At 50.0% G+C, this 10382-nt stretch overlaps 1 protein-coding gene across 1 annotated transcript in view; it reads left to right on the forward strand.

Annotated features, from left to right (window-relative positions):
* The first annotated feature begins 9042 nt into the window (after positions 1 to 9042).
* The window catches only part of CBFB (core-binding factor, beta subunit), a 71417-nt gene continuing 70077 nt past the window's right edge, over positions 9043 to 10382 (forward strand). Inside the window, exon 1 of the mRNA XM_014547797.1 lies at positions 9043 to 9048. Coding sequence (XP_014403283.1) covers positions 9043 to 9048 — 6 coding nt within the window. The remainder of the gene's footprint in view (positions 9049 to 10382) is intronic.

A 10382-nucleotide genomic window follows, 5' to 3' on the forward strand; every position in this document is an offset into this window, starting at 1 on the left:
CGCCATCTTGGCTGTCAGTTAATTTGCATATCTCCCTGATTAGCCAATGGGAAGGGTAGCGGTCGTACGCCAATTACCATGTTTCTCTTTTATTAGTGTAGATTATGTATCACAGGATATTGTAAAAATTAAGTTAGGAAATTTTTATTAAAACGTTTCTTACATACCATTATATTGGCTGGGCCACAAAAAATATTTGTTGTGGGCTGCAAGTTTGACATGCTTATCCTATGTCTCCCTTCACCCTGAACGAAGAAGGTCGTTCTCATTTCTCGTAAATGTTGATCATGCACCTCCTCAAGGAAGCTCTCCTGGGTTCCTGGCTTATTCCCTTCCCTTTCCTTCTGGCTTACAGCCTCTCTCGACCCCGGAGCACCCTTGTCAGGCCTGTGATTATAAGAACAGTGAACTCAGGTTTGAGGAGAGGGTTGGTTCCTGGTATTGGGGAGGGGCTGCAGAAACCTTGCGGCCCCTTCCGAGGTGGTTCATAGGTCCATGCTCCACCACTGAGCCACAGTTTTTTAGGTTTTGCTGGGGAGCAAGACTACTTCATGTGTGGTGTTGTGGACTTCCAGTAGAAAGCATACAGTGTTTGATTGTTTTTGCTTTTTTTATGACAAAATAAGTTGTTGACCTCACAGATGTCAATGTGCATTTCTCTTAGCACCAGTGAGGTGAACATCCCTTCATTTGTGTAAGAGCCTTTTATGTGTATTCCTTACTGTCTGAACCATTTCAAATTCTTTCGCCAAGTATACACAGCTGGCATGTTTCTTATTTATGTGTAGAAATTTTTTTATCTACTAAGAATATCAGCTCTTGCCCTAGCTGGTTTGGCTCAGTGGATAGAGCGTCGGCCTGCAGACTGAAGGGCTCCAGGTTCAATTCTGGTCAAGGGCACAAGCCCAGGCTGCGGGCTCGATCCCCAGTAAGGGGCGTGCAGGAGGCAGCCGATCAGCGGTTCTCTCTCATCATTGATGTTTTTATCTCTCTCTCCCTCTCCCTTCCTCTCTGAAATCAATTAAAAAATATTTAAAATATATATATCAGCTCTTTCTCTGTTAGGTGACTTTCAATCACTCCTTCCCTCCCTGATTGCCACAGCAGGAAGGCTGCACTCTAGACACAGCTGTACTTCTCTTTTATAGTTCTCATAATATTGCTCCTCGTTTGGGGGATGCTTTCTTTATGTCATTTGTTGCCACCTAGAGCATGAGATCCCTAGGACAGCAACCTTGTATGTCCAATTCCCACAGTTCTGCTCCTCACATGACCTGGCACAGTCAGTGGAAAGGACACTCTCACCCCATCAAGTTCATGTGACCATTTGCTTGTAACTCCTGGGACTAAACCATAGTGCCAAGCCCCACGGAGCTGAGTGTGGTGGAAAAGGCTGGCGCTGGACCCAGTGAAAGCAGTAGGAGGTGGAAGTGGGGGCAGGGTTATAGGCCAGAAGTATAAATCAAGTGTTTATAGATCAGGGTCCCTTGAGCTGAGCTGAGAATGGGAAGGAGGCAACAACATCAATAATCTGCAAGGGCCCTGGCCGCTTAGCTCAGTTGGTGATAGTGTCATCCTTATATGCCAAGGATGCAGATTCAATCCCTGGTCAGGGCACATACAAGCAACAACCAATGACCGCATGATTCATGATTAAGTGGGACAACAAATCGATCTCTCTCTTTCAATAAATTTAAATATATATTTTATTGATTTTTTACAGAGAGGAAGGGAGAAGGATAGAGAGTTAGATACATCGATGAGAAAGGAACAACGACCAATGACCGCATGATTAAGTGGGACAACAAATCGATCTCTCTTTCTCTCCCAAATCAATAAATTAAAAAAAAAAATTTAATCTGCAAGGGCAACTTATTGGGTAAACCCAATCCTTATGTCCATGCCTCTGCCTACAAGCTAGCACTCTGCCAGCCCCGTCTGGACTACTCACACAGTGCAGGTGCAGGGGACCCTCATCCATGTGCAGGGCACTAACATGGGGTCCACATCTTTCTGGAAATTCTCGTTGCCAAGCCGCCTCTAGGGGTACTGTGATTTGCACCCCTTGAGCCTCCTGAATCTTGGAGGGGCCTCATCCATGTGCAGGGCACTAACATGGGGGTCCACATCTTTCTGGAAATTCTCTTTGCCAAGCCGCTTCTAGGGGCCCAGTGATTTGCACCCCTTGAGCCTCCTGAATCTTGGAGGGGTTCTGGGAACGCCTGGCCCTGGAGTAGAGGGTACTCTGAGCTCTGAGCTGGGCTACATTTGTCATTTATTTCATCTAAACCCCCACAGCCAGTTTTCCTCTGAGTATGGTGGATTCCCCCATGTATGTATTTTTCTGGTGAGCCCGCTGAGATTTGAAAGGGAGAAGTAACTTTCCCAGACTCAGGGCTTGGCACTCAAAGGGCATTAGTTCCTGCTGCAAAGCTGTGGAAGGGCAGACGCCAACACCCCACTGGGCTTAGGCCCCATCCTCCCTTCCTCACATCCACCCCAACCCACTCTCCTGTCCCTAGGAAGGGAGCACTTTGGGGAATGTCTTGCATGTTCTCATATCTGTAAGTGGCCAATAGAAAACCTAGACACCAGGAGTCTGGGAGTTCTGAGATCTCAGCCACAGAGTCTACCAACTACTGAGAATGTAAGTCTCTGTCCCCACCCAGTGTCCCCCTAGATTAAGTATCATGTATCATTGAATTTAAACACCCCCCCTCACTTATCTGTGTCCCACAGAGATGACCAACTCCATTTTTTGTAAGAAGCAGGAATGGGCTTGTCGTGGGCCCTGGGAGCCTAAGCCAGCTGTGCGGTGGCCAGGATAACCAGATGGGTTCCTCTGTCTCCTGCCTTCTGAATTTTGCCTTTATTCTTATTGGTTCTGCAGACACAATCGGGCCAAAACTTAGATGATCATAACACGTCCAAGATATTTATCTGTGGGATGTTTCCTGGAAGTAAAGGGTTGAGGACCCAGAAGGTCCAGGCATGTCTAGAACACTCTGGTCCCCTGGCTCCCAAGTGCCACTCCATCCAGGGCGGTCTCCTCTTGCCTTTTGGAATTCCCCTAGTCAACTACCCCCACCCCATCCCCCCCCTCTGCTGAGCATTCCCCAGCTCACTGTGGGGCATCTACATGATTAGTTTTCCTACTTATTGTTTTCCCTAAACTCCCCCCCCCCCAAAAAAAATACACCCTCTCTCATGGTTTATTCCAGTGTGCAAATTGTGTTCATTTGGCCTCTCTGTTCCACCAAAGCACTTTCTCTCTGTCACTAAGAGGCGATATCTCTCTTCTCATAGACCCAGGACTCCCTCCATGCTCCTACTTCTGATCAACTTGCCCTCTCCATGCACTAGATTTCCCAGGAGGAAAGCCTTCTTTCCCTTCACTGCATTTAAGCCCCAACCATAGAGCTTCTTGAAATTGGGCTTAAAGAATGAAGATTCCTGCACTACCCAGTCTGGCCACCTGATGGCAGACAAGGATAACTTTAAGCCTAGGCTAGGCTAACTTGAACTTGGCAAAGAGCTTTCCTTATCAGTGAACACTGATTGGTGCATAAGGCTTCCCCTGCACCTGAAAGCATATATTGAGCACCTGTGGCATACATGTATTGGTATATTTTTCAGTCTTGCAGATGCATAATATACTTTTCAAAACCTGTCTGGCATGGCTCAGTGGTTGAGTGTAAACCTGTGAACCAGGAGGTCACAGTTTGATCCTCCCCGCCCCCGCCCCCTATCAGGGCACTTGCCCAGGTTGCAGGCTCGACCCCCAGTGTGAGTCCATGCAATCAATGATTCTGTCTCTCATCATTGATGTTTCTATCTCTCTCTCTCTCCCTCTCCCTTCTTCTCTGAAATCAATCAATAAATAAAAAATAGTGGGTTCCCAGGACTAGTTTTTAGGACTCGTCTCAGTAATCTTTTTTTAACAGCTTTATTGTAGAATAATTTACATACAATTAAATTCACCCATTTTAGGTGTACAATTTGATAAATGTGGGTAAATGTATAAGGCACACAAACACCATCACATCATTTTAAAACGCTTGTATTGCTCCAAAAAGTTGTTTCATGCCCCTTTGTAGTCAGTCACTGTCCTGACCCCGATCCCATGCAACCACCAAATTGCTTTCTGTTACTATAGTTTGCCTTTCCTAGGATGTCATAGAAATGAAATCATTTTTTAAAATATATTTTTATTTTTTTATAAATCTGCTGAGAGTTGAGGTCTATTTTATTTTATTATTTTTTAAATATATTTTTATTGATTTCAGAGAGGAAGGAAGAGGGAGAGATAGAAACATCCCTGATGAGAGAGAATCATGGATCGGCTGCCTCCCGCAAGTCCCCCATTGAGGATCGAGCCGACAACCCGGGCATGTGCCCTTGACCGGAATCGAACCCGGAACTCTATCCACTGAGCCAAACCGGCTAGGGTGAAATGGAATCTTTTTTTTTTTTAATTTTTTTTTGGGGGGGGAGGGGGCCCCGGATATGAACCATGGAATCATTTTTTACTTCTGTCACTTAGTATAATGTTTTTGAGATTCAACCAACCAGTCTTATTTGTTGAGTAGTATTATTTTATCCACTCAAAGTTGCTATGAACATTTTCAGATGAGTCTTTGTATGAAAGTATGCTTTCATTTCTTTGGAGCAAATAGCTAAGAGTGGAATTGCTGGGTCACATGGTGAGTGTATGTTTAACTTTTAAATAAAAATGTCAAACTGTTGCCCTAGCCGGTTTGGCTCAGTGGATAGAGCATCGGCCTGCGGATTGAAGGGTCCCAGGTTCAATTCTGGTCAAGGGCACATGCCCAGGTTGCAGGCTCCATCCCCAGTAGGGGGGTGTGCAGGAGGCAGCTGGTCAATGATTCTCTCTCATCATTGATGTTTCTGTCTCTCCTTTCCTCTCTGAAATCAATAAAAATATATTAAAAAGAAAAAAAGAAAGCCTACTAACACATTTTTTAAACAAATGCCAAACTGTTGTCCAAAATGACTGCCATTTTTGCATCCCTACCAGCCACAGATGAGGGTTCTAAATGCTCTATACCCTTGCCAACACTTGGTCTTATGTCTTCTACATTTGATTAATTTTAATGGGTGTAGTGGTATCTTATTGTGATTGGTTCCCTGTTGCTCTCTCCACACCCCCACCTCCACCCCAAGGATCAAGGTTAAAGGAGCAGATTCAGAAAGCTGCCTAGTTATTCTTGGCAGGAGAGAAGTTTGATCCGAAAGCGCTCCAGCTCCAGATGCCAGGAGAGGACCTGGCATGTTGTCTAGGCATGACCTTTGCCCTGTCCTTCAGCCAGTACCCGCAACTGTTTGAATTAGCAAATATTTACTAGTGTCTCACACTCTCCACCCATCCTCCCACCCCCTGCTCCCAGCCAGCTATGTTCCCAACACTGAGGCTCAAACTAGTCCTGCCCTTCCTTGGAGTGAGCAATCTCCCAAGCCAGCAGGGAAACAGATGCCCTGACAGACGCTGGCCCTAAGAACAGACTTTCCTTGGCTTTGGTTCCATGCCTCATGTTTTCACACATATGCCTTTTCTTCCACCCAGTGAGGTGGTTCCAGTTATCGTCACTGTTTTATGGATGAAAAGACACTGAGGCTCAGAAACTAGTCCTGCCCTTCCTCGGAGTGAGCAATCTCCCAAGCCAACAGGGAGACACATGCCCTGACAGACGCTGGCCCTAAGAACAGACTTTCCTTGGCTTTGGTTCCATACCTCATGTTTTCACACATATGACTTCTTCCACCCAGTGAGGTGGTTCCAGTTATCATCACTGTTTTATGGATGAAAACTAGGCCCAAAGTTGTGACGTAACTTGTACAAGGTCACACAGCCAGAACTCGGCAGAGCCAGGATTCGAACACAGGAAGTCTGGCTCTTAAGTCACATCTTCCCCATAGAGGGGATTTGCGTTGTTAATAGGAATCTGCCTGCAGGGCAGTGCCCTGCTTCCCCCTGCCACTTGAGAATCCTCCAAGAGAGTGGGCCTCCAGGAGAAAGTCACCCCCAACATATACCCTGGACAGACTGATGGCCCTGCCTTGAGAACCCAGCAGCCATGCAGAACTAAGGGGAGCAAGCCAAGGGGAACCCACAAACTCAGGGCGGTCAGGGCCTGCAGGGCAGAGATTGGTGAACCTGGGGTAGCCTCTCTGGTGCTATCACAGGTGGGGCCCTGTGAGCAGTGTGAGCATGTGACCACCAGGGGGTAATGCAGGATCGGACGTGCACACCTGGACCCAGCCAGTGAGACAAGGTACTGGCAGCTCCTCCCAGTAGACACAGACAAGTGTCCATACCCTGGCCAAACTTAGTTTTACACACACACACACACACACACACACACACAAATAGGGTTCCATCAAGTTCCACAAGGTACTGGATGTATCTTTGAACAAGTCATTTAGCTTCTTTGTTCTTTAGTTTTTCCATCTATTAAATGGGAACAATGTTAGTGTTCCCCTTCACAGATCTGCTGTGAGCATTGAATGATCATTAGCTGTAAGGTGCCTAGAACAGTGTCTTACACACAGCAAATGCTCAAAAAATGCTTCCTGGTATAGGTATGGACATAAACTTCAACCACACTGTCTGAAAAAATCAGATGGTTCCCTGACTACGACTTAAAGATGGACGAATTAGCGATTTTAGGGGGTGTCATCGTAACTTTGGCATGGGTCTCTTCCACTTTAACACTTGGGCCTGTGCCTGCCCACAAGTGGTAGCAGATGGAGCCCCATGGTGTTTTGAATGACAGGCTGAGTGCCCTCTCAGCAAAGTGGCCCTCTTAGGTTCTCAGGGAAGCCATCATCCAAGCCCCTCTCCCACTCTGCCTGCAGCCCCTCCTCTTGGATTTTAGACCCACCCCCTCTTAACCCTCCCCAGTTCCCTGTCCATCTTGTCCAGGCCCTGAAAGACTACTCCAAGAATAGAAAGAGACTTGGCAGGGGACACCAGCTCTTTTACTTGGGAATAGTGGTCCCCACACATCCCTCTTCCTTCTCCCTGTCCATCAGCCCCAGACCCCTCATGCCTTAAGGGCATCATTGCCCACTTGAGTGTCTCCTGATGTGCAGTTGCCCCTCCCTACTGTCCCTGAGCGAGCCTCTTCTGATTCCAGGGGCCTTGACATCCATCCTCTCCCTCAGGTCTCTGCATAGTCCTCCGGGGTCCTGAATGGATCCCTACTTTACAGATGAGAAAACTGAGAATCAGAGAGAAGCACCTTGCTGAGGCCACAGAGAGACTGAGGACAGAGCCAGGACTCATTCCCAAGTCTATTGGCCTCCAGATTGCTTGTCCTTCACCGTCCAGAATATGCTCTCATATCGAGACAGTTTTTTCCAGCTGCTGGAGTGGAGGTCTAGGGGCTGATGTAGGGGGAGGAACTGGGATTCTAATAGGTAGCAAGGCTGGCAAGGGAGGCTTAGAGTGAGGGGCTTTGCACAGCACAGCCCACAGAGAGATGACAGGGATCACTGCTGTTCACTCAGATGCTGGTACAAGCCCCCTCTGTGCTTCAGGCCTGGATATTGAAATGATCAGTGTGCACAATGCTGCCCCAACCAGACTCCAGGGTCTCACCCCCACTGATTGGGTCTGCTGGTGAGGGGGACATACAGGGTTGAGTCTTCCTACCCATGGAGGTCAGTATCCAGGCCATCCTTCTCCCCAGACTCTAGGCCCATTACACCCCACACTATCTGAGTCCCCAAGGAAGTGACGACTGAATTTGGTCTGCCTGGCCAGTGTGGCTCAGTGGTTGAGTGTCAACCTATGAACCAGGTGGTCACGGTTTGATTCCTGGTCAGGGCACATGCCAGGGTTGCAGGCTTAATTCTCAGTAGGGGGTGTGTAGGAGGTAGCAATCAATGATTCTCTCTTACCATTGATGTTTCTATCTCTCCCACCTTTCTTCTCTGCAATTAATAAAAATATTTTTTTAAAAAAAAGGACTAAGCCCAGTCATAACTCCCCTTGGATGAGGTGAGCAGTGGTGGGAGCCCTGGGCCCCTCAGGCCTCCTAGGAGACCAAGCCACCCTCAGACCAGATGCAGAATCACCACAGGGGTCTCAGAGCAGCTTGACAGGTGGGTGGTCCCATCCCCTCTGCCTGGCCCCATCTCCTGAGGGGACCTCTGTGTGGCAGACAAAAGATGAGGCAGAGCCAGGGCAAGCGCCTGGGAGCTGGTGTCCAGCCTCTGTCACGACCATCCCCTGGGATGGGAGCTGCCTAAAGTCACCACCTGAGAGCCAGGAGGAATCTCACTCCCAGTGTGACTGACTCTCTGGGACCCTCACACCAAAACCTGAGTGAGGCTCCTGGCCCTTCCAAGCCTCCCAGCGCCTCACCTGTGCCTTGGTCCCCAGGACCTTCATTCCTGCAGGGCAGTGCCCTGACCTCCATGTGGCCAGCTGGAGCGCACCTGGTCTCAGCCTGGGTCTGGGGAGCAGGTGGGGGGAGAGAAGACTAGAAATGCCAGGCCAGAGTTCTAAGAAAGAGACGGCATTGGCTGCAGCAGCAAGAGAGCCTAATGACACCTGTGAACTCTGAAGCCCGTGTTGGGACTGCCCATGTTAGGGCCACCAGAAAAATACAGGTGGGCAGTGGGAATTCCTCAATCATCTCCTCATTGGACCAGATGTTCAGTGAGGGCAGGCTCAGGTCTGAGCTTCTTACTCTACACCCCAAACCCAGGCCACCTCCAGGCCATGGGGTAAGCCCACCTGTGGGCAGCCAAGGCAGTCCTTGGGAGCCAGTCTCCAGGTTGTGTCTCTCCATGAGCTCGGGCAAGTCCTTGCCTCTCAGAGCAGACTCCAGTTCCCTGTCTGCATTAAGGCTGGGTGCGTTGGTCTCTTGCAAGAGGATGCAGGAGTCTGGCTCTGTAGGAGTTTGGCACATCCAAAAAGGCATAATAGAAGGGGATGAGCTGAATTTTGGAGGATAACTAGGAGTTCGCCTGATTGACAATGCAAGAAAGGGCATTATACACAGAGGAGACGGCATGAGCGTAAGCCCCCATCCTCTGTTCCCCCACTCATTTCTTTTAAGTAATAAGCCACTGTCCATCGGTGGCAGTGTCCTGCGGGGCCTTGGCCAAGTCATTTCTCCATTCTGGGTCTCAGTTTCCTTACCTATACAACAGGAATAATGATGATGATGATGACAATGGCAACAAGAAGGATGTTTGGAAAGAGTCTTGGCTGGGCCAGATGTGATTCTGATACACAGCACCAGGCGACTCCTCCCCTGAGTCAGCTGGCATCCTGCTTTTGGAGGGAGACCTCACCTGGTCCACTACAGACACGTCTGACAAGTGGATGGGGTGTCCTTAGAGGCCAGATTGTAGGGTGAGGCCAAGGTCCTGGAGAGAGAAGAAGCCTGTGCTCAAAGCAGGCTCAGCATCTGGGCCTGGGATGAAGGCAGCGAGCATGGCTCTGAGCCCACCAGGACTCTGACCTGCCCTCCTACCCACAGGGGGCAGATAGGAACCCCCCAGGGGCTTGATTCACCCCAGTGTCTGCCGGGAACATCCTCACCTGGGGGGTCCAGGAGTCTGACTCCAAGCTTGTCCAAGCCTGCTTCTGAGCGTCCCTCAGTTCTCCCCTCCAGGCTTTCCACGTGTCTGGAGAAGGAACCCTTCCATCCAGCCACCTGCCTAAAGGCTATCCTTCCCCAAATCAGAGGGAGTGCCGCTGGGCAGGAGCCCAGGAGCCAGGCCTCACTCAGGACCCAACCAGGCTGCAGCAGATGCCAGGATCAGAAAGACTCTCGGGGAACCCTAGAACCTCCTCTAGAAATTCCAACTCAAGGAGTGGGGGGCAGACTGGATGGTGGGCTGGCCCCGCCTCCCACAGCCCCGGTTCCTACCCTCTCCTTCCCGCTAGGGAAGGTTCCCGCCTCCCAATCTCCACCCTACCTTTCTGTCAGTACTGGGGTCCCCCAACGACCACCCCAATCCTAAAGCCCCAGCCACCACCCCCAGAACTGGTTGGACTTGGTGCCCCGCCCACAACACACACACCTTTGTGGCCTTTCCCCTTTTGTGCCCGGCTCCTAGGGCCTCCACGTGGACGAAGCCCCTCCTCTCGTCCCTCCTCCCCCTGCCTCCGCGTGCCAAGCTGGCGAAGGAACTGCGCGCAAACTCGTCTCCTGGGGGCCTCTGCGGCTCAGCTCCTGCTGAGCTGACTCCCCGCTCCGGAAGCAGCGCCCCTTCCTCTCCTCCAACACCCGCCAGCCCCCGTCCCCCCTCCAGCAGCAATTACCGGCCGAGGCGGCTGGGGAAGGGCCAATTAGTGCGGGAGATGCGGCCCCTGCGCGGTACCCCCTCCGACCGCAGCCCCC

Source organism: Myotis brandtii, unplaced genomic scaffold (assembly GCF_000412655.1).
Source record: "Myotis brandtii unplaced genomic scaffold, ASM41265v1 scaffold486, whole genome shotgun sequence".
Classification (NCBI taxonomy): domain Eukaryota; kingdom Metazoa; phylum Chordata; class Mammalia; order Chiroptera; family Vespertilionidae; genus Myotis; species Myotis brandtii.